Below are 25,577 nucleotides of genomic sequence, written 5' to 3'. Positions count from 1 at the left end.
GGGCAGAAAGTGAAGAAGGAGAGAAAAACAGCAAATAAATAAGAAGGCCATGGAAACATAGTTAAGAGCAAAGACAGAAGGAAGTGCAACTAGAGACTTGGAAAAGATGATTAGAAAAAATTAGGGGGGGGGTTAAACAACCTGGTCTCTGGAGCAGTTGATTTTTATAAATCTTTATTCATTTTCAATCTTACATCAAGTGTATAAACATCAAAACAATAAAATTAAACACATCACTTGACAATCTTTCTATTTTATCTTATAATACATAAAATTACCAGGGAGCAGCTGATTTTTAAATGAAGAGAGGGATGCTGGCTGGGAGGCCATTTGGTGAACTTGGGGTTGGTGGGGATGGAGGGAAGGAGGAGGAAGGGAGAGATGCTGGATGAGAGGACATTTCATGGGTGGTAAAATCGGGGGGAGAGCAGGGAGGAGAGGAGTTGGGGGGGGACATCTCCTTAATTTCTGCCCTGAGCCCCAGCATGTCTAACACCGGCCCTGTCTGCCACCCTTTTCTCACTCTCTGTAATAAGATCTCTTCCATCCTGAAAGAAAACTCAAGAAACCCTGCATCATTTGTGGACTTAGCTCAAAGGTTTGTACTGATGAAAAGGATTGAATGATTGATTATACTCAATAGACTGCATCTTACCATAAGCATCAGGGTGATTTACAGTTTAAGAACCAGCAAAATAAACTTTCAAAAATAAGATGTATGATTGTTTTTGTTGAAATAGAGTCAGAATTTATAGTAGGTACAGACTGGACCTTTGGAATTATGGGACAACAAAAGGGGAAGGCTTTGAAAAAAATATATATAAAGTTTATAATGAGTAGTGGCCAGTATGCTATAATCATCAATTTGTTTTTGGTTCCTTTGGCATTTGTTTCCAGTTTTTGGATGTTTTTTTGGTTCGTTTCACTTATTCATTGTAAAGTATTTGAGTATGCTTGAATCTCCTTTGCATGCATCAGTTCTCTATGTAATGTGCATTAAAATTGATTTTTCATGCTCTAAAAGCCCATTTGCACATAAGACATTCTAAGTCGGAAAAAGGACATCAAGTCAAGACATTAAAAAATTTCCAGATATTTTGCAGCAGGCTCACTGAACGTGGAGCCTTTTGAAAAATGTATATAAGGATGTCGCGGAGTGAATAGATATTGTGCAATTCATCCAGCAGGAACAGCCAATTCACAAGCAAACACGGTCCAAACAAGAGCAGCATTTTTCAGGGTTTTGCCCACATAAATACTGACATTTACAGTACAATGCAATAAAGTCTTGATTATGGCTATCACCCAACTATCTGGTTCTGTATGGTTTACAGTAGAAAGAGACTAATACACCACCCCTCCTTTACAAAGCCAGGCTAGTGTTTTTTTCGCCAGTCACGGCAGCAACAGCTCAGACGCTCATATGACTTCTATGAGCGTCAGAGCTGTTACCGCGGTGGCCGGCGCTAAAAACGCTAGCACGGCTTTGTAAAGGAGGGGGGACAATGCGAGGAAGAATTTACAGTCTTATTAATTGTCAATTGAATGTTTACATTTACCAGCTAGAAAATGGAAGAGTTTTCTCCTAAATACTAGGTAATTAGTCTCTGACCTAAGACTAATTGGTAAGGCATTCCAGATTTGTGGGGCTTTATAAGTGCCAAATTTTATAAATCTGAATGTCAAGGATCAATCAGTTAAGGGGTTGAGTTAAATAACCCTTTAGTAAAATATTTGAAGAGGATTTAAACACCAAAGAGGTACCCCAAGTCCAAACAAACAGCTGGCATACCTGCCTAGTAGCAGATATGAGTGCTGTCCCTATTTTTGGAATTATGGGGTAAATTCTTTTTTTTTATAATTCTTTATTTTTATTATTCTTTATTTTAATAATTTTTATCATAATCTCAAAACAAAATATAGAATACATTTAACATAGTAAGCTAATAAATTAGCACATCTTATCATCCCAACAATTAAAACAATCCCACTCCCTCCTACCTCCCCTCAGGAGATCCGGATTCATAATTCATAAGGATAGAATAATATACAATTCAGATCTTTCAAGAAACGTCTTTTTCCATTTCAATATACCTCTCCCAAATGTCTCTAAATTTTGTCCATTGATTTGTTAAGAGGGCAGATAGTCTATACTTTTCACAGACTGTACCTAATCGATCTCTCATATCTCTGATTGTGGGTATATTTGAAGTATGCCATTGCTGAGCCAGTGTCAGTCAAGCAGCTCTAAGTGCCAGGTCCATAAGTTTAGATTGGGAGGATGTTAACCCTTCCACTCCTACTCCCAGCAGTGCCCTTTCAGCATTCACTTCATGTGGAGTTTGGATTAACTTACTCACATAATAAAAATACCTGCTCCCAGTAGTTCTGGATCTTTTGGCAATTCCACCACATATGATAGAATGATGGAGTAAATTCTATATACGGCACCTAAAAAATCAGCAACAAATAAAGCACTATTCTATAAGTTGTGCTTAAAGTTAGGCACTGTTTATAAAGCAGTGCTTATGGCCAGGAACCTTACACCAACGAAAATGTGGTACAAATATCTGCGCCTAAATATCAGGGTCATGAAGGAGCAGTGTGGGTTTGAATCCACAACCTCAGGGTGCTGAGGCTGTAGCTTTTAACCACTGCGCCACAAAAAATAGTTAACAAAGCATGGTAAAAGCACGACATGACAAAACATGGCCTGGTGAGACATAGGGCCTCTTCTATTAAACCGCGCTAGCAGTTTCTAGCACTGGGAGCCGCACCGATTGGCCCGTGCTGCTCCCTACACTCGTAGAGTTCCTATGAGAATCGGGAGCAGCGTGGGCCATTCAGCACAGCTCTCTGCGCTAAAAACTTCTGGCGCAGTTTAATAGAAGAGGGGGATATTATGGCGAGCATAGTACGGCAAACATAGTATTACAAAGCATGGCTAACATAGTATGACATGACTTGGCAAAAATGGTAAGGCAAGTGTGCATGAGGAAACATAACATGGAAGACATGGAACAGCAAACATTATGTGGCAAACATGGTATGAGAGATTGTAGCATGACAGGCATAAGAATATCCTTATTGGGTCAGACCAATGGTCCATCAAGCCCAGTAGCCCATTCTTAAGATGGCCAATCCAGGTCACTAGTACCTGGCCAAAACCCAAGATGTAGCAATATTCCATGCTACCGATACAGGGCAAGCAGTGACTTCCCCCATGTCTTTCCCAATAACAGACTATGGAATTTTCCTCCAGGAACTTGTCCAAACCTTTCTTAAAACCAGCTACGCTATCTGCTCTTATCACATCCTCTGGCAATGTGTTCCAGAGCTTAACTATTCTCTGAGTGAAAATAATTTCCTCCAATTGGTTTTAAAAGTATTTTATCCCAGGACAAGCAGGCAGCATATTCTTAACACATGGGTGACGTCACCGACGGAGCCCTCGGTACGGACCTTTTTAACTAGAAGTTTCTAGTTGGCCGCACCGCGCGTGCGCGAGTGCCTTCCCGCCCGACGGAGGAGTGCGTGGTCCCCAGTTTCTTCGTTTCCGCGGAGCGAAGAAGACGCGTGTGTTTTTTCAACGGCCGTTGAAACCACTTTTTGCCTTCCCGCTCGCGCTTTTTTTCCTTATTTTTTCTTTCTTTACCTTCGGGTTTATTTTTCTTTGATTTGCAAAAAAAAAAAAAAAAAAAAAACTTTGCTTTTTTTCCCCTTTTTTTTTCGTTTTTGCCCCGGCGGGGCCTGTTGCCAGTATACAGGCCTCGGGCTTCGATTTTGCGGAGGCTATCTTCCCCTTCATGCCCCCGCAGGTCGGTTTTAAGAAGTGCCAGCGGTGTGCACGCCCGATCTCCATCACTGACCCACACAATTGGTGCTTGCAGTGTCTGGGTCCGGAGCATCGGGCGGACTCCTGCACCCGCTGTGCCACTCTTCAAAAGAGAACCCTTAAAAACCGAAGAATTGGGGCGTGGCTTGGACACACATGAAGAAAGTCGTGTAATTGAAGAGCTCCATTAAAAAGACCTTGAAAGATTAAATAAATTGAATGAAAACGGAAGAAATATTAAAATTTCACTGGTCCTATGAATAATAAAGAAGAAAAAAGGATGGCAACTGGTAAACAGAATAAAAACGACTTCGCTGTATCAGGAAGTAGCAAAAGGGCAAAACCGGAGCAGGAGAGCAGTTTAAAACTGACAGACACAGAAGTTATGAAAGAGTTAAAAGAAATTAAAGAAATGCTTTCTATTATTACTAAAAAAGTTACCGATTTAACAGAAGAGGTTTCAAATATAAATAAGAAGATGGATGTGCTTGAATTGAAATCTAACAACTTAGAAGAAAGAATGCTGACAGTTGAAGAGGAAATCTGTTATAGCCAAGCAGACAGGAAAAAAATTGAAATACTTATTAAAGACCTGGAAGATTTTTCGAATCGTGAACGAAGAAGTAACATCCGTCTGATTGGCTTGCCGGAAGGAGCAGAATTAGGAAATCCTGTCACCTTCATTGAAAAATTACTTCCCAAGCTACTTCCTTTGCAAACGAAATTTCCCATAGAAATAGAAAGAGCACATAGAGTGCCTTTAAAAAGAGCAGTAAACCAGCAAGGACCAAGACCTTTTATTTTTAAACTATTGCGACACCAACAGGCCATAGAAATATTACAACTGGCCAAGAAAAATAAAGGTTTGAAGTATCAGGATGCTTTTATACATCTAGTGCCGGATTTCGCAAAAAATACAGCTGTAAAAAGAAAGAAATTATTGGATTTAAGACCAAAGCTGAGAGAATTAGGAGCGAAGTTTGGATTGGTATACCCTGCTACTATGAAAGTGACAATTGGAAACAAAACTTTATCTTTCAATGATCCAGAGAAATTAGAAAAATTTATTCAAAACCAGGAAGTACCAATGTCTTCTTAAATTGTTTATCATATTTTAGTTCCTATATATAGATAACTGAATATAGTTAAATAACTAATTTGATAAAAAGGTATTTTAAATTGATTTGGAAAAACTATATAGAATGTAATATATTCAAATCAATTCAAATATTCTACACTAACGATATTCAAAAATGGAATTCAAATGAAATCAAAATTCCAAAAAAAAAAAAAAAAAAAAACTTCTATTAAGGGAATAAGTGAATGTTTTAAACATGAACTAAGTTTATTAAAGGAAGATATGAATGTATTAAAGGAAAATATAATATAATATTAAAGAATGAATTTATAAGGAAAGATGTTTAGGAACATTCAATATTAATTAATAATTTTCAGATAAATGATTTTCATTTTTAGAAAAATAGAAAATATTTGAAAGACTACTTTATAATTTTATAATTTTAATTAATTTAATACAATATAAAGTAAAGATCTTCCTCCATGGAGGGATGCGCAGTGAGGGTGCATCTCGAACATATATAACACTAGATACAGAGGAGAGAATAAAGACTCAGATTCCCAGATGTCAAAGCGAGGGAACTACATGTGATGGACAGAGCAGACACCGGAACTATAAAGAAAGACTTTTGTATAACCGTTGAACTTATGGACAGATCTTGTTGTTGCATCGTATTGATCATATAAAGAGAAGAACTACATACATTGGAAAAAGAAGAAAAGAAGAGAAAATGAAAATTCAAAACGGAATAGAAAACTACAATCAAGAATAAAGATGGACTGAGATATACTTGAAGGAAATGAGTTTGTATTGAAATTATTCTCTCTTCTGGATTCAACTAACATAAAAGTAAAAGAAATATATATGTGAAATCGAGATGTGCTTTTACGGTGGGTTCCTCCATAGGAGGGGAATTTTTTGATCATAAAATACTTAATTATATATCATTGAATTCCCATATTATTTAAAATAAAACAAATAAGGGATTATTTATTGATATATATTTATTACAAAAATAACAATTTAGATAAATTAACAATATAATATGCTTTGAATATTATATATATATATATATATATGTGTGTAACATGGCTAAATTATATTATATTTCATTTAAATAACAAATGTTTTAATTTATAGAATACAATAAGAACAGGTCTTATGGAGTGCTTTATTATCGACTTAGGATGCGTGTTACCAAGTATACACAATTTTTAATTAAAAGGGAGGGTGGGGTGGGGGATGGGAATAGGAAGAGGGGAAAATTAATAATTAAATCTAGAATAATTAAAGAAAAGTGCAGATATCTGATCAAAATTTTATTATTAAGAAGATATTTTATTTTACTCAAATTATTAAATGACAATTAAAATTTTTTCCATTAACGTCAATGGTCTGAATCACCCAGTAAAAAGAAAAAAAATGTTAGGTTTCCTTCACAAGCAAAATGCGGATATCTATTTCATGCAAGAGACACATCTTACAGGGAATGAATCTAATAAACTAATTGGGGGATGGGTATCTAAATGTTTTTTTGCTCCTGCCTTAGGGAAAAAGGCAGGAGTAGCCATACTTATTAATAAGAAATGTACTGCTGATTTTAAACTTATAAAAATTGATCCATTAGGAAGATGGGTACATATCAAAATGATAATGGGAAATACAACCCTGGACTTATTTAATTTATATGCTCCTAATTCAAATCAAATGGAGTTTTTTAAAAAAATTCAACAGATATTACTACCATTGGCTACTTCAAATTTGATAGTAGCTGGAGATTTCAATGCTGTTATGGATCCTATTTTGGATAAGAAACCTAGTAAAATTATAAAATCATTAGGGCTAGAAAATTTGATACAATCTTGTGATTTGGTAGATATATGGCGTATTCTTCATTTTAATGATCAGGAATATTCTTTTTGTTCTCAGGTCCATAAATCATTTTCAAGAATTGATTATATATTTGTTTCTAGTAATTTAGCACAAAAAGTTATGAAAGCAGTTATTGATCCTATTATAATTTCTGATCATGCTGGTGTGTGGATTGATCTAAAAAATGATATAAAAACAAATTTTACATCAATTTGGAAATTTGATAATGCCTTACTTGCTGATGAAAATTTTGTAACAGACCTAAAAGTAAAGATGAAAGAGTTTTTTCAAATTAATAGCACAGACAATATGAATATTGAAATTATATGGGATGCTTGTAAAGCTACAATGAGAGGAAACATTATATCATATTCGGCTTTTATGAAAAAACAGCTTAAAAAACAATTTATGGAATTAGAGGAAGAAATTAAATCATTAGAAAAAAAATTAATTATTAAATGGGAAAATGTAGTATTACAAAAACTATTAAAAGTTAAAACTAAATATAATGAACTCTCTTCACAATTTGTTAGAAAAGAAATGTTCTGTCAGCAATTTAGATATTATGGAAACTCAAATAAAGCTGGAAAAATGTTGGCAAATTTTCTTAAAGCAAAAAAAAGAAAAACTAAAATTATTGCAATAAAAGATACAAAAGGTAATACACACACCAGCACTAAAGATATTGTAAAACAATTTCTTGATTTTTATAAGAGTCTATATACTTCAGATTCTTGTGAAAATAAAGAACAAGATGGCTTAGAGTTTTTAAATTCAATTATTGGACCAAATATTCCAGAACATATAAAAGGAAGTTTAGAAGAACATATATCATTAAAAGAAATAGAACTAGCATTGAAATCTCTTAGAGTTGGATCCGCTCCAGGTGGAGATGGATATACTGTTGAATTTTATAAAACATTTCAAAATATTATATTGCCTTATTTATTAAATTTATATCAATATCAGATACATAATGAAAATATATCAGGTACTATGGCAGATTCTGTAATTATTGTCTTACCAAAACCAAACAGGGATCCTACATTGGTTTCAAACTACAGGCCCATATCATTGTTGAATGTAGATGAAAAATTGCTTGCTAAAGTATTAGCATTAAGATTGGCAAAAGCTCTTCCTTTTATTATAGATGTACACCAAACAGGATTCGTTGCTAAAAGACATTCCTCACATAATACCAGACTGGCACTTCATTCTTTAAACTTAGCGAAAACTATGAATGAACCAGCTTTCTTAATATCGTTAGATGCAGAGAAAGCATTTGATAGAGTGGAGTGGAAATTTATGTATCAAGCTTTAAAATGGTTTGGAATAGGTCCCTTTTTTATTAAAATGATTTAAACATTGTATAGCTCTCCTGGAGCAAGATTAAATATAAATAATAACATTTCAGAAAGATTTAACTTGTTACGGGGGGTTAGACAAGGTTGTCCTTTATCTCCCTTACTTTTTGATATTGTTCTTGAACCCTTATTAATTGCAATAAATCAAACTAAGGGAATAAAGGGGATCACATTTTCAAATTGGGAATATAAATTATCTGCATATGCAGATGATATTCTTTTATATTTGAGGAAACCGGAAGATACCATTCCATGTTTATTAAATTTATTAGATAAATTTGGTAAATTTTCTGGATACAAAATAAATTGGGAAAAATCTGAAGTTCTTCCAATTAATGTCCATTGTACCAAAGGATTATTTGATTCATATTCATTCCAATGGAAAGAGGAAGGAATAAAATATTTAGGAATTGTTATTAAAAATACAATTGATGATACAGTAACAGAAAATGAAAAAATTTTATTAAAAAAAATAACAGAAATGTGCGAGCAATGGAATCCTTTACATCTTTCATGGTGGGGAAGAGTTCAAACAATAAAAATGATGATCTTACCTGTGGTTTGTTATCAAATGAGTATGATTCCGATATTTTTTCAGGGGTCATTTTATAAAAAATTAAATAGAATACTTACAAAATTTGTTTGGTTTGGGAAAAGGCCAAGAATCGCTTTAGCAACATTACAAAAAACAATTAGAGAGGGAGGGGTAAATTTTCCAAATTTTTATAGGTATCATCAAGCCTATATTTTAAGACAGGGTATGTATTGGATCCTCCCAGACCTCATGGAGAATGTACCAGACTGGTTATATTTAGAATGGCGACTCCTGTTTCCATTATATCCGGAACATCTTATAAGTATAACAATGCCCAAGAGATATAAAGATCACAGAATTTTATTAGATACATGGAAAACAATAAGATTTATTAGTAATATTACAACAGATCCAATAACTAAATCGTTACATCAATCCATTTGGGTAAACTCCAGGATCAAAATTGGTGGATTCAAAATAATATGGAAGCAATGGATAATTGCAGGTATACGGTCTTTAAATGATGTTATAGTAAATGGATCCATGCTTAGTTTTTCACAATTGCAACAAAAATTTGGATTGAACATAACACAATATTTTAAATGGATGCAATTGAAGCAAGCCATCCAGGAAGGGTTCCCTGAATGGAAAAATCTTAATACTCAATATAGTTTGCAAATCCTTTGCTTTCAGGCAGATTTTTTGGGACACCAAGCCGCAAAATGGTATAAATTATTATATGGATTTTTAAATAAAAAAAAAGAACAGGACTTAGGGACATTTGGAGTATTGAGATAGGACAGACAATTTCTGCAACTCAATGGCAAAAATTTTGGTCCTGGAGAATACATACTACAATGTCAGCATCTATGAGTCAAACATGGTTATTTTTATTACATAGAGTTTTATGGACCCCTACTCGGTTACAAAAAATAGATAGTTCTAAATCTAATAGATGCTGGCATTGTAAGGTAGAAATTGGGACATTAGATCATTTAATCTATTTTTGTCCCTGTATAAATGCCTTTTGGAAAACAATTTGGCCCCAAATTAATATATTATTAGAAAATCATGTTGGACTTACATATGACACAATTTTATTTGGAACAGCAATGAGAACACAGAGTCCAATATCAGCAAACAATAATAAACTTTTATTGATATTAACAGGGGTCGCCATACAACAAATTACTCAAAACTGGAAAGATCATACAAAATTAAATTTCACTTTTTGGTGGAATTCTATTTGCCATATATATAAGATGGAAAAAGCAATAGCGTTACAACATGGTTATATTAAAAAATTTAATAAAATCTGGGGACCATTGGCTCTTTTTTCTAAAGATCAGATATCATAGCACAATGATAGATCATATAATAGGGGTTAGGGTGGGTACAATATTATAATAACAGATGATATATAATTTATTGCAAAAGGGGTTTTTATATATGTTTGTATTAAAATATATATTGATGGATATTCAAGTGTATATTGAAAATTATATGTATTATATATTTATCACTTGATGTAAGAAATTTAAAATGAATAAAGAACTTTAAAAAAAAAAAAAAAAAAACCGAAGAATTCAACAAACTCTTCTCTTCGGCACCGAGTCGGCGATGGACTCCTCAACTTCAACGGCGGTACCTCAAAAATCGGCACCGTCGACCTCGACACCGACCGACCCCACATCGGCGTCACTGGCGCCAGGTAAGCCGGCTAAGAAGCCTTCCTCTTCCCTCGAGCGCCCTCCAGCTACGGTGGCGACACCATCCCTACCGGCATCGCACCGGTCCCGCAAACGCTCCGCCCCGATCTCGGTGAGTGCCTCGTCATCGGCCTCCTCATCGCCGGGGCGTGGAGCGGCATCCAAGGAACCGAAGAAAAAGAAAGCGGTTCCGATGCCACCCCTAGATGACCGTATCTCGGCCATCTTAAAGGCTCAACTCCAGGAGCAGTTAAAGAAACAACTTGAACACCTGTTGCCCACTATCCTGGCACCGCTCCTTCCGGTACCAGACCGGCCCGAGCCCCGTACCGAGCCCCCGGTGTCCACCCCTTCGGTACCTGTGAACACCTCCATTCCGATCCTTTCGGCCCAACAACTCCATGTCGATCCGGTGGTTCATTCTCAGGCCACATTGGATCCTCCTCGGCACCAGGCGGTACGGCATTCTTCCCGGGACCGAGATCGACGCCGGTCGTCCTCTCCTGGTACCGTTTCGGTGCGCTCTGGAAAGTCTTTGTCCAAGACTCGCCATACCGCGCCCTCCACCCCGGTGTCTCGACATGCACCAGAGGTCAGGGACCCTGACTTATGGGAGGAAACTCCTCTCGGTACCGAGGAGGATCCCTCCTCATCTGATGAGGAACCATCGGCACCCGATGCCACCTCTAAACCAGAGCAGTCCTCATTTTCTAAATTTCTGAGAGAAATGTCTGCTGCCCTGTCCCTTCCCCTAGAATCTGACTCAAAAAAGTCTCAAGCCTTTCTAGAGGCTTTAGACTTTGAGCAACCTCCTAAGGAGTTCCTCAAGCTTCCCGTGCATGACATCCTACGGGAAACGTTCTACAAAAACTTGGAAAATCCCCTCACGGTACCGGGAGCCCCCCGTAAACTGGACAACCTTTACCGTGTCATCCCTATTCCTGGATTCGACAAATCGCAATTGCCCCATGAGTCCCTTCTGGTTGAATCCACCTTAAAAAAGACTCAGGGCTCCAGTGTCTATGCCTCTACCCCTCCTGGCAGAGAAGGTAAGACCATGGACAAGTTTGGCAAGAGGCTTTACCAGAATGCCATGCTTGCCAACAGGGCAAACAACTATTCCTTCCATTTTTCTTTCTATCTGAAACATTTGGTCCAACAACTGTCTGCCCTCCAGAAGTACCTTCCTGAGCGCAAGGTCCCGCTATTCCAACAACACATCTCTGGCCTTCTCCAAATGCGCAAATATATGGTCCGCTCGATATACGACTCCTTCGAGCTCACCTCTCGGGCCTCTGCCATGGCCGTAGCCATGCGTCGCTTAGCCTGGCTCAGAGTCTCCGACCTGGACATCAACCACCAGGATCGTTTGGCCAACGCCCCCTGTCTCGGGGATGAACTCTTTGGAGAGTCACTGGATTCCACCACCCAGAAACTCTCGGCCCATGAGACCAGGTGGGACACCCTGATCAAGCCGAAAAAGAAGGCTCCGCCTGCCCGACCCTATCGGCCTCAATCATCTTACCAGCGGAGGTTCTCAGCCAGGCCACTCAATCCGCCTCCCCAACAATCTCGGCGACCCCGTCAACAGCAGCACCATGCCCAGGCTCGATCTCAGGCCACTCAACCCTCTAAGCCTCCTCAGCCTGCTAAACAATCTCAGCCCTTTTGACTCTTCTCTCCAGGGCATAGCCAGTCATCCACCCTCGCTGCCTCTTCCACAGCCTATCGGGGGTCGTCTCACCATTTTCTCCAGCCGTTGGGAAGTCATCACGTCGGACCAGTGGGTCCTCAACATCATCCGCCACGGCTACTCTCTCAACTTCCAGACTCTTCCACCGGACAACCTTCCCGTAGAGTCTGCTTCACACTCATCTCAAACCCCCCTCCTCCTGAGGGAGGTTCAATCCCTCCTCCTTCTCAATGCCATCGAAGAAGTACCTCCAGATCAAAGGGGTCAGGGATTCTACTCCCGCTACTTCCTGGTTCCCAAAAAGACGGGAGACCTCCGTCCCATTCTCGATCTCAGGGACCTCAACAAGTGTCTGGTCAAGGAAAAGTTCAGAATGCTCTCCCTTGCCACGCTTTACCCTCTTCTTTCTCAACACGACTGGCTATGTTCCCTGGACCTCAAAGAGGCCTACACTCACATCTCCATCAATCAGAATTCTCGCCGCTACCTGCGGTTCCAGGTGCTACACCACCACTATCAGTACAAAGTGCTACCGTTTGGCCTCGCTTCCTCCCCCAGAGTCTTCACCAAGTGCCTTATAGTGGTGGCGGCCTTCCTCAGGTCTCACAACCTCCAGGTGTTCCCCTACTTGGACGATTGGTTGGTGAAAGCACCTTCATCTCAACTCGTGCTACAAGCTACTCATCACACCATCTCTCTCCTCCACCTCCTGGGGTTCGAGATCAACTACCCCAAGTCGCATCTGCTTCCCACCCAGCGACTTCAATTCATTGGAGCAGTTCTGGACACCACGCTGATGAGGGCCTTTCTCCCCTCCGATCGCCAGCGGACCCTGCTCCATCTCTGCCGTCAGGTACTCATGCATCCCTCCATTCCTGCCCGACAGATGATGGTCCTCCTGGGTCACATGGCCTCGACGGTGCATGTCCTTCCTCTGGCACGTCTCCACCTTCGTACGCCTCAGTGGACTCTCGCCAACCAATGGTCACAGACTACGGATCTTCTTTCTCATCCCATCTCTGTGACATCATCTCTTCAGCAATCTCTCCAATGGTGGTTGAACTCCTCAAATCTTTCCAGGGGTCTACTTTTTCATCTGCCCCCCCACTCTATGATCATCACCACAGATGCGTCCCCCTACGCGTGGGGAGCTCACCTAGGAGATCTACGCACCCAGGGACTTTGGACCCCACAGGAGCGTCGTCATCACATAAATTTCCTGGAACTCAGAGCCATGTTCTACGCCCTCAAGGCTTTCCAACATCTTCTCTGCCCTCAAGTCCTCCTCCTGTGCACAGACAATCAAGTCGCCATGTACTACATAAACAAGCAAGGCGGCACCGGATCTCGCCCCCTTTGTTTGGAGGCTCTGCGCATCTGGACCTGGGCCACGGACCGCAATCTCTTTCTCAGGGCGGTCTATATCCAGGGCGAACAGAACTCTCTGGCCGACAATCTCAGCCGCATCCTTCAACCTCACGAGTGGACGTTGGACCCTCCGACTCTGCTCTCCATCTTTGCTCGATGGGGCACTCCGCAGGTGGACCTCTTTGCAGCACCTCACAACCATCAGCTGCCCCAATTCTGCTCCAGACTCTTCTCTCCTCACCGTCTGGCTCCGGATGCATTCCTGCTCGACTGGAGGGATCGGTTCCTGTATGCCTTCCCTCCACTTCCTCTGATGTTGCGGACCTTGTCCAAACTCCGCAAGGACAACGCCACCATGATTCTTATCGCACCTCGGTGGCCTCGCCAACACTGGTTCTCACTCCTGCTCCAACTCAGCTCCAGGGAACCCATTCTCCTTCCTGTGTTTCCTACTCTACTTACGCAGCAGCATCAGTCTCTACTGCATCCCAATCTGTCTTCGCTCCACCTGACAGCTTGGTTTCTCTCGGGCTGACCTCTCCAGAGAACCTATCTCAGCCGGTCAGCCTCATCTTGGACGCCTCCAGGAAGCCGGCCACCCTCCAATGTTACCATCAGAAATGGACCAGATTCTCCTCGTGGTGTCTCCGGCATCATCAGGAACCCACCTCCTTAGCGGTGGAAACTGTATTGGAATATTTGCTCTCGCTGTCCAATGCTGGCCTCAAAACTACCTCCATCAGAGTCCACCTCAGTGCCATCACTGCGTTTCATGAGCCTATTCTCGGAAAACCCCTCACGGCTCATCCTCTGGTTTCCAGATTTATGAGAGGTCTCTTCAATATCAAACCGCCTCTCAAGCCTCCTCCTGTCGTCTGGGACCTCAATGTGGTTCTCTCAGCACTCATGAAACCTCCGTTTGAGCCTCTTGCCACTACTTCGCTCAGGCTTCTTACCTGGAAGGTGCTTTTCCTAATTGCCATCACCTCTGCCAGGAGGGTTAGCGAACTGCATGCACTGGTTGCTGACCCACCATTCACTGTTTTTCACCATGACAAGGTTGTTCTGCGTACCCACCCTAAATTCCTTCCCAAGGTGGTCTCGGCTTTTCACCTCAACCAGTCCATTGTGTTGCCCGTCTTCTTCCCTAAGCCTCACTCGCATCCTGGGGAACAGGCGTTGCACACGCTGGATTGTAAGCGTGCCCTTGCTTACTACCTTGATCGTACCAGAGCTCACCGAACATCCCCTCAGCTATTTTTGTCTTTCGATCCCAACCGTTTGGGTCATCCTGTCTCCAAACGGACACTTTCAAATTGGCTTGCTGCCTGTATTGCATTCTGCTATGCTCGGGCCGGTCTCTCACTGGAAGGAACTGTCACGGCCCACAGAGTCCGAGCTATGGCTGCTTCTGTAGCTTTCCTCCGTTCCACGCCCATCGAGGAAATCTGCAAGGCGGCCACTTGGTCCTCAGTTCACACGTTCACTACTCACTACTGTCTGGATGCGTTCTCCAGACGGGATGGACACTTCGGCCAATCTGTGTTACAAAATTTATTTTCCTAATGGCCAACCATCCCACCTCCCTCTTTGTTAGCTTGGAGGTCACCCATGTGTTAAGAATATGCTGCCTGCTTGTCCTGGGATAAAGCACAGTTACTTACCGTAACAGGTGTTATCCAGGGACAGCAGGCAGATATTCTTACGTCCCACCCACCTCCCCGGGTTGGCTTCTTAGCTGGCTTATCCTAACTGGGGACCACGCACTCCTCCGTCGGGAGGGAAGGCACTCGCGCACGCGCGGTGTGGCCAACTAGAAACTTCTAGTTAAAAAGGTCCGTACCGAGGGCTCCGTCGGTGACGTCACCCATGTGTTAAGAATATCTGCCTGCTGTCCCTGGATAACACCTGTTACGGTAAGTAACTGTGCTTTCCTGTAACTTCATCAAGTGTCCCCTAGTCTTTGTAATTTTTGATGGAGTGAAAAATCGATCCACTTTTACCCGTTCTACTCCACTCAGGATTTTGTAGACTTCAATCATATCTCCCCTCAGCCGTCTCTTCCCCAAGCTGAAGAGCCCCAACTGTTTTAGTCTTTCCTCGTACGAGGGGAGTTCCATCCCCTGTATTATCTTGGTCGCTCTTTGAACCTTTTCTAGCACCACTATATCTTTCTTGAGATAAGGAGACCAGAATTGAACACAATACTCCAGATGAGATCGCAACATGGAGCGATACAGGGGCATTATGACATTCTTAGTTTTGTTAACCATCCCTTTTTAAATAATTCCCAGCATCCTGTTTGCTTTTTTGGCCGCCGCCACACATTGGGGCCAAGGTTTCATCATATTGTCTACAATGATACCCAGACATAGTTTGGCAACATAGTATGGTAAATATGGTATATAATATAGTAGCACGAAAAGAACAGTGAAGGAGACCAGATGGTGCTCAATACTTTTTATTATAAAACAGACTCGACACGATCGTGTTTCGGCCCAAGAAAGCCTGCCTCAGGAGTCTTGGTGTTGAATGATAAAACCAAAGATGTGCTAATCCAAATGGCCAAGTATTGTAATAAAAACACTGGAAAAGACCAAAGTAATGGCTGGCAAAAATTGCAGCGAGAACAGGATGGTGAACAGTATGGCAGAGTGTGGTAGAATATTGTGTGATATAAGACGGGATCGTCAGACATAGGACGAAGCACATAGCGTTTGAGACGAGACAGTGCAGGGTCAGGACCCTTTCTCAGAAAGTCCGAGGTATTTGAATTGGCCCAAATCTTCACGAAATGAGACAAGGCCCTTTTTGATGGAAAGTTCCACATAAGGACTTGCTAAGCTCATTTCTTAACACAACTTAATGAAATGGCCCCTAAAATTGTTATTTACATGTGTAAGGTGTTTTGTTTTGTTTTTTTACATGTAAAAAAGCCATTCAAGCATTCTAAAATGACCTAAATTTTTAAGGCACATGAATGAACTGAATACACTCTAACAAATGCACATCTCTCCCTGATGAAATGAAAAAAACATTTGAAATTCAGATGGCCACAGAAGGTATTCTTTCCCAGAAGTGTATTGGGATCAATGGACTATTCTGAAATTGCATTATAAACATCTTCTCCTTTGGAAGAAAATATATTTGCATGGCCACCTTATTTAATTTTTGTTTGCTTTCAGGAACGTGTAGAATGTTACCCACGTATCTACATATATCAGCAGTTTCCATCAAATATATACTGTCAGGCCTGTGAACTGCAACGATATTGTAAATTTTCCGTGGTTTTATCAGGACAGTTGTACAACAAGAAAACTCTGGAAGTGGATGATTTTATGTCACATGACAAACAGGTACGATTAAGGTGGCACCGTCGTCATTATTATTAAAATGATATTTCTGGATTGCATTCTGATTTTTACTTTTCTTATGATTTCATCATGAAAAATTGTCCTGAAGTTCAGGCCATGCAGTCTCTATTTATGTACCAGATTTCAGAGAATGTTGTAGCCAGGAGTAGATTTCATACTCCAGGGAGCTAAGAGTATTTGGTGCACGAATCTCCCCTGACCGTGATTTGTGGAGTTATTATGATTGATATCAGTCCCTAGGCTTAGGGCTGCCAAAAGTGTTTGGTATATGAAATCTGATCTGCACTAGGCAGTTGGAAACCCAGCCTTTGGGTTCCAGCAACTTCTGGAAACTTGCAGTGAATAAGACCCAGGCAGTGCTTGGATCTCTCTGAATGGTGGTTTCAAAGAAATAAATGAGAGACATCATCAGAGGGGCTCTTAAGTAGAGAATGACACGGGGACAGATTTGTCCCCGTCCCCGCAAGAACTCAATTTTCCCGCCCCTTCCCCGCGAGTTTTGTCCCTGCCGCACTCCTGTAAGCTCTGCCTTAACTGCACAAGCCTCGAACACAGTTTCATGGATCTGTGGTAAACTGTCTCCCTGCAGCAGCAGCAGGCAGCAGAGCTCAGACCTCCAGCAGCACTCCACTACCCCGCCACAGCCCAACGGACTTTGTAGGAGAGCCAAGCCACAAACAAACACTACAGCGATCATCAGGGCCAGAGAGCAAAGCAGCTTAAAGGCCTTTCTTTTTAAAGATGCATACAATATATGATAGTCCTTTTAAGGATAGTAATGGAAGTCTGTTCCCTTCCATTAGCCTCGTATTTTAGATCAGTGGTTCCCAACCCTGTCCTGGAGGACCACCAGGCCAGTCAGGTTTTCAGGATAGCCCTAATGAATATGCATGAGAGAGATCTGCATATAATGGAGGTGCCAGGCATGCAAATCTGCTCCATGCATATTCATTATGGCTGTCCTGAAAACCCGACTGGCCTGGGGGTCCTCCAAGACAGGGTTGGAAACCACTGTTTTAGATAATTTGCCTCTTTTCCCTTCCATTTGTTTTTACCCTCTTCCCATCTTTTTTCTATCTAAATATTGTACTTCTGCCCAGTTACCTCTCATATCAGTAAGTCATTGTTTGTCAGTGCATCAGACTGTTATTGTATTGAAATTTGTTTTTAATATATGTTTTATAATTTAATTTTTATACTATTTAAAACTGCTTTGATATTTGATAAGGTAGTATATCAAATTTTTAATAAACCTGAAACCTGAAGCTCAAGGAAGCACTGACCTGTGATCCATCTAATATTGTTGACCTATTTGACCCATGATCTGATGACCCATTATCAACTCTGCTACCTGGATGTCTCACTGCCATCTAAAATTAAGCATGGCCAAGACAGAGCTCCTTATCTTTCCTCCTAAACCCACCTCTCCTTTTCCTCCATTCTCTATGTCTGTGGATAACGCTCTCATCCTCCCTGTCTTCTTGTCTCACAACCTGGGGGTCATCTTTAACTCATCTCTCTCCTTTTATTCACATATGGAACAGACCACCAAAACCTGTAGTTTTTTTTTCTGTACATCATCTCTAAAATCCAGCCTTTCCTTTCAGAGCACACTGCTAAGACCCTCACCCACATTCTCATCACTTCTCGCCTAGGCTACCGCAACTTGCTTTTCCACGGGTCTTCCGCTAAACCATCTCTCTCCCCTTCAGTCTGTTCAGCATTCTGCTGCACGCCTCTTGTAAATTGTATCCTTCTCTATTGCCAACTGTCTTTTGTAAATTGCTCTTCAAATGGCAAAATGATATTTACTGCAAAAGAAAGCAAATGAGCTTCTTAAATTGAAATTCCCAATTCCCAAATAATGCCCTTCTTAACTGCAGGTTCAAAAAGAAAACGGGAGTCGCGTTCCCCACGGCGCAGAAAGCATGCACAGACCATCTACAGGCAAAGAAGATGGTCTGCGCATGCGTCAGGATCGTGATCCAGGATCGCTCTGGGGGTCCGCCAGGGTCGTTATATTCACATTACCCCTTTCCTCAAGTCACTTCATTGGCTCCCTATCCATTTCTGCATGTATTCAAACTCCTCTGTGATCTCGCCCTATACTTTGCCCCTGGAGCTTTGTTCATCGGGTAAGTCTGTCTTATCTGTATCCTTCTTCTCTACTGCCAACTCCTGACTCCATCCCTTCTACTTTGCTGTGCCATATGCATGAAACTCTGTGCATCAGGCTCCCTCTCTGACGGTATTCAAATCCATGCTGAATGCCTGCTTTTTTAAGCTGTTTTCAAATCCTAACTCCAACCCACTTGCAAAGCACCTATATCTGTTTGTCATTCCCTCTTTAGTCCCCCACCCTATCTGCCTTATCACTCCCTTTGTAATTCCATATCTGAGCAGGGTCTATTGATTCACCTTTTTTTTATCCTGTTTGTCATAATTAGATTGTAAGCTCTTTGAAGCAGGGATTGTCTCTTGCGTGCTTATTGTGCAGCGCTGCATGCGTCTGATGGCACTATAGAAATGATAAGTAGTAAAAACAATAAGAAATTGTTGCATGTTATAAAGATATGAAATTTGAAGTTAAGAGAAAAGTAAGTTGTTTGTGAAGATGACTAGACAGTAAATCATACCTTTAATATGGATGACAAATTTCTGTAGTTTGGTCATAATATCTGCAACATTGTTGTGAAAACCATAGGGAAGACTAATGTCCTTGGGTAAAACTGACTATATAATGTTCAAAAATCAGATGATCAAAATGGAAAATGAATGCCAAGAAACAGTGGAAACCTAGTTATTTGCTCTGAACAATTTTGAAAACAGCAGAATATTACAGGTCTACATTCCCCTACACAATTGGAAAACATTTTTGCTAGTAAATGCAAAAGATAAAGATATTTAAGAAATGTATTGCAGGCAAGGCAAGGTAGTGATAAAAGGCAAGATTTGACACCACAGCAAGTAATCTGACACATCTGTGTTGATGTAACTTATGTGTGTGGATCTGCAGGTATTCAAAAAGTCCTCTGGGTTATACTTGACAAGAATGAAATGCACTTGTCATGTACTCCTGCTGCTCAATAATTTGTTCCGTACTGCGTGTACACCCCCTACCCTATCCTAATGCAGTCATCCCTTCCCCTTTTCTTATATCCCCCACCCTACCCTATACGCCAATGCACTTACCAAATATACTTGGCTATAAGTTGAGAAATGTTGATTTAAAAAAACAACAGGGTGGTCTTATCTATAATACATTACCCCCTACCGATCCCATCAGCAGCACCTCTCTCTCTCTCTTTCCCTTCCACCTCCTGAGTCCAAAATTGTTCCCTCTCTCCCTAACATGAAGTTCATGTTTCAAGTTTTATTTAAAATTTGATTAAACGCCTGTCCTAGATTCTAGGCGATTTACAATGATAAAAAGAGGAGTACAAAAATTGAAAACAGTAGACATATACAAACAAGATACACAGACCCGACATACAGTTAAACAAAAGGGAAGAGAACATTGAACGGAGAAACGATGGCCAAGACAGAGGGGATCAGTTTCTTTACCATTAAAAAAGCAGAAAGGGAAAAGTCAGTGTTCAAAGGCATTGGGGGAGGGGGATCTGTTTCTCTTGTCTGGCAACTTCTCTTCCATTTTTTCTCCTTTCTCCCTCCCCAAGCCTCTGATAATTTTGAGTAGTTGAAATCTCTGTTACTGCCAACGTAACCCCTCCTTCCTAGCAACTCCAGCCATTATACTACTTTGTTTTATTTTTATTAAGCATCTCATTGTTTTCCTATCTACATTATTGTACATAGGGTTAGATTTACTAAGCAAATCGATCGTTTTGTGAGCCCTTTGCGACCAAATTTCCCTCCAACCCCATTCACTAATGCCTGTAGCAAGCCGATCCTCCCATGCAAATTAGTAAAACCCCATTAAAAATAGCCAAGCGATTGATTCACTAACAATTGCTTGGCGATTTCGAATCAGGTTTTACTATTGGCAAACCCGACTGCTGCAGACCTGTTGGTAACTGAGTTACTGACAGGTCGGCAGGTTTTTTGACAGGCCTGCCTGTCTTTTTTATTCATTTTTTTCCATGGCACAAATATTTTGTGTGTGTAACGCACACAAAAATATCTGGCCCATAAAAAAAATGAAAAGATAGGCAGACCTGTCAAACGGCCGAGGGCCCCCCCACAAATAGCAGGAGGGATGCGCACTCCCTCCTGCCACCACCCGACACTGCCATCCCTGCGTGAATATGGCAGGAGGGATACCAACTCTCCTTCCTGCCACCAACCGACACCCCTTGACCGGTACTCGGTTCATCCCCCCAACTGGCCCACAAGTCCTCTGACCGGCCCAATGCAATCCCCCCCCCCCCCCCCCCCCGACCAGCCCACCACTGGTTGGGCCTGGACCGACCCGGCAAGAAACCTCCCCTATACCTAAAAGTTGGGAGCAGGCGGGGTGCTCAATCTCTTCTGCTCCTTAGGCCTCCAGCACTGTCTTCGGGAGCAGGAGGAACCACAAAGTCTTCCTGCTCCTGGCCATGATGCACTACGAATGTGGGCCTTAGGCCTCGCCCCGGTGCATCATGTGATGCATGGGGAGGAGCCTAAGGTCCTGATTGGCTCAGGCTCCTTCCTTGGGTGGGGCCTGGGGCGCCTGAGCCAATCGGGGACTTTCTTAGTGCTGAGCCTAAGGAAGTCCCTGATTGGTCAAAGCAATAGCCAATCAGAGACTTCCTAAGGCTCAGCCCTAAGGAAGTCCCTGATTGGCTGAGGCACACCAGTCCCCTTCCAAGGGGGGAACTCGAGGCACCTCAGCCAATCAAGGCCTTAGGCACCACCCCATGCTTCTCATGATGCACTGGGGCGGGGGATTAAGGCCTCGGACGTATCACGGGAGGCATTGGGGCAGGAAGGGTTGAGCACCCCTCCTGCTCCATGAAAGGTATAGGGAGGGGGTGGTGGTGAAGGGACCGGGGAGGGGGCATCCGGGGGGGTGTCAGGAGGAAGTTGGCATTCCTCCTGCCGTTAGTATTTGGGTGGGTGGGACTGATGGCAGGAGGGAGTGGGAACCCTCCTGCCATAATTTTAAGCGGTGTCGGGGAGGGATGTTCAGGACACTTGTTGGGAGGGTTTTTTTTAATTTTTTTTTTAAATCGGGCAGATATTTTGCGTGTGTAAAACACGCAAAATATCTGCCCAATTAAAAAAGCCGGCAGAAGCCCTGACAGCAGTGACAGGAAGCTGTTTCTCCTGTCACTACTGTCAGGGCTTTAGCAATCCATGCAGTTGGCTGGGAGCATGCCAATGATCATCTCCATTTGCATGCAGGCCTATAGTGAATTCATCGACCTGCATGCAAACAGAAACGGATCGCACATGGATCAGAGGGTTAGTGAATCTAGCCCATAATTTGTAAACCATGAGGGGAGGGGAGCAGGAAAGCCAGAGGGGAGGAGAGAAAGATAAAGTCGACAGACAAGAAAGATAAGAATAATGAATTTAATTTTTTTTTTTTATAAAGTTAAATGTGTAAACCTGAAATCTTTTAATGGCCCTCGGAGATTTCTCATGAGCACTTTGCAGCAGTGACATAGCCACGAGGAGGCCTCAGGGACCTTGGCCCTCTCAATTTGAGTTCCAGTTCCCTTATAGTTCGACAGGCATTTGTTTCTACAGCTGGCATGGATCCCCAAGCCCTACCATCCGTAGAGGTTCTCCATTGACGTTACATGTTGTCAGCCAAACTTTTCTACCGCTGCCACAACTAGCTAGGATCTTTTCCTCCCCTGTGCATTCTCATTTTTTTGCAGAACTGAGCATGTATGGGGGAGAACTGCCTTGTGCATACTCAATTTTCATGCATGCAGGGGGGTGGTAGGAGCTCGGCCGGGGGTAGAAAATACTGCTGAAAAAAGGAATGCTGGTGGAGATGCTCTGCTTGTGGGTATCACCGTGCTGTGGGATGGGGCAACATTTTGTGCCCCCCTCTTCACTGTGGGCTTTGACTCCCTCAAAAATGATAGGCCGACTACACAGCTGTTTTGTGGCCCTGTACTTGAAAAAGGTCAAAGACCCTTGGCTTAGTTGCATGGGAAGGGCCCAGGTAAGGGTGCACTAAGCCCATTTCTTAGTATGACTTGGTAAAAGGACCCCTTAGTAAATTTAGCTCTAAAGAAACTGTTGTAGACATCTTCTTATCCCTCCCCCTTTTAATTTGAACACAATAAACTCTATCACATGATTCAGCGACACCCACTATCGCCATATTTATAATTTGATTTAGGTTTTGAAGGTTGGCAGCGTGTGCGCAGATCGTACAAGAGTTTACCATCAACTCCGGCACTTTAAGTACAACCTCTATCGAGCGTGCAATTCCAAGACTGAGGAGGCTGAAAACAAAGAAGGGCCTGTGAAAGACATAGTGGAGAGACTGTTTTCTAGGTTGAAAACTGGAGGCTGGATTCAGGAGGTATTATTAATTTTTTCTGTTGCAAGTTGAGTTTGCCTGACATAGAAAAAGCACACAAATACACAAAGGCTTAGTTCATATGAAAAAGGAACTGAACCCAGTAGGGGGTTAATATGCGTCAGAGGAGATGGGATGCAGAAAAGGCAAGACCTAGGGGTTTGCCAATCAGAATGAGTAGGTTTGAATCTGCATCACTGCTTCAGAGTGCCGGAGATCCATAAGTTTGCAGGGCCACATGGGGTAGGGAGAGGGTTTAGGTGACCTTGAGGGAAAGATACTGGACCCACTAAAAGGGCAGGAAAGAGATAGAGTACCAAGCCCACCGGGGAGGGGGTGGAGAGTGAGAGTGAAACATGCTAGACCTATAGGGGAGAGTGTGAGAAATGACAAGTGAGGGGGGTGTTAAGAATGAGGCATTCTAGACCCACAGAGGATGTGTGGGAGTGCCAGACTCATGGGGGAGGGGAAAGAAGAAAGGGAGAGGGATGCTAGACTCATGCGTGAGGAGGTAAATGGAGGGAAAAGAGGAAGAAACCAGACAGGAGGGAGGAGATGGAGAGACTGGACTAATGGAAGGAGGGAGGGAGCAATGCCACACTGTAGAAGGGGAGAGGGAGAGATGCTGGCCTCAGGGTTTGTGGTTTAGGAGGAAAAGAAAAGAGAGAGGACAAGCTGGATAAGGGAAGAGGCAGGAGCACAAAAGAAATGCCAGGCATGGAGGGAGCATATAGGACACGGACACTAAGGCCCTGATTCTGCAAAGTGCATCCCAATTTTAGGTAGCTGTAGGCATCCTACAGCTGTCTAATCAGCCAATCGGGATGCACGTTTTAAAAAAAATGCTCCCCAGGCAGGCCGCCTATATTGAAGGCGCCTCCGGGAGCCTAGGGAGGCCCGCAAGACCACCTAAGGGCCTTAGGCGAACCTAGGTGGCCCTACACGTCTCCCTAGTAGAGGAAGAGATGCTGGCCTATATTGTAAGTAGACGCAGCAACTATACTTATCGCGGCAAGGGATCTCTGCTGCGATAAGTGTAGCAGCCACGGCCGCCTGTCCGATTGCCGGCAGGAGGGTGCCCAACCCCTCCTGCCAGAAGATGCCCCCACCCGATACTACCGATCGCCGGCAGGAGGGTGCCCAACCCCTCCTGCCGGGACGCCACACTCCCCCCCGACACTACCGATCACGGGCAGGAGGGTGCCCAATCCCTCCTGCAAGAGGGAGCTCAATCCCTCCTGCCGGAACACTGCCCCCCCCCCCCCGACACTATTGATCGCTGGCAGGAGGGTGCCCAATCCCTCCTGCCGGAAGATGCCCCCCGATACTATCAATTGCCGTTAGGAGGGTGCCCAATCCCTCCTGCTCCCCCCCAACTAAACCTCCTCCCCCAAACTAACCTCTAATTGATGGCCAGCCGGGTCTTGCTACCGTCCAGCTGGCAGGCCCGCCTCATCGAAATGAGGTGAGCCCGCCCCTTCCTGGCCCATCCCGTGAAGCCTAAGGCCTGATTGGCCCAGGCGCCTAGAGCCTGGGCCAATCAGGCCTTAGACTTCGCAGGAAGGGGCAGGCCCACCTCATTTTGACGAGGCAGGCCTGCCGGTTGGACGGTAGCAAGACCCAGCCAGCCGGCTATAGGGATGCAGGTCTGATAGTTCTGAACCAGGGCAAGGTCAGCACACTGATCTAAGGCCCTGTGAAAGGATCTAAGGCCCTGTGTAAGAAGGCCCTGTTCATTATTCCTTCCCCCCTCTTGCCACGCAGTTATTCTAAAGCAAGGAAAAATGTTATCGCTTTGCGACAGAGTGCTGAGGCATTCCCCTCTCCCCTCTCTTGTCACAAGATCCTTGTCACATATTAACCTGACCCAAGTTTACCCTTATCCTATTCCTTATATTGTTTAAGTATTCCTTATATGGGCAGCAAACAGACTTTGCCTACGTGCAAAAGCAGGCCTCTGTCACGTGCTGAGTTTAAGGAGCATGCATTATAACCTTTGGAATGTCACATGATATAATAAGCTTTTAGACATATTAGAAGTGTACACAAGGAAATCACTTTATTGTAACCGTTATGATGTATTCATAAGTCATGTGAGATAGTAGCTTTGAGAATCACTTTCGATATGTAAACAAGTAAGTTACCTTGTTATAATCCGCAATGTAAATGCATGATGAAACTTTAACCTTACAAAGCATTAGCTAAGTAATTAAGGGAGTTAAGATACTCAATAAAAGGGTGAGAGACCATCCATTAGGGTCACCT

General features: G+C 42.7%; 1 protein-coding gene across 4 annotated transcripts in view; it reads left to right on the top strand.

Annotated features, from left to right (window-relative positions):
• Positions 1-25,577, top strand: part of CCDC82 (coiled-coil domain containing 82) — a 56,407-nt gene that overhangs the window by 26,878 nt on the left and 3,952 nt on the right. For 3 of the 4 annotated variants that reach the window (XM_033949870.1, XM_033949868.1, XM_033949869.1), the window contains 2 exons: positions 16,640-16,810; positions 23,130-23,315. In XM_033949870.1, the coding sequence (XP_033805761.1) occupies positions 16,640-16,810; positions 23,130-23,315 (357 nt within the window). The remainder of the gene's footprint in view (positions 1-16,639; positions 16,811-23,129; positions 23,316-25,577) is intronic. The other variant, XM_033949871.1, reaches the window with a different exon arrangement.

Source organism: Geotrypetes seraphini, chromosome 6, assembly GCF_902459505.1.
Source record: "Geotrypetes seraphini chromosome 6, aGeoSer1.1, whole genome shotgun sequence".
In the NCBI taxonomy this organism is placed as follows: Eukaryota; Metazoa; Chordata; class Amphibia; order Gymnophiona; family Dermophiidae; genus Geotrypetes; species Geotrypetes seraphini.
The sequence above is the reverse complement of the archived record's forward strand: the minus strand, read 5'-3'. Positions and strand labels throughout refer to the sequence as shown.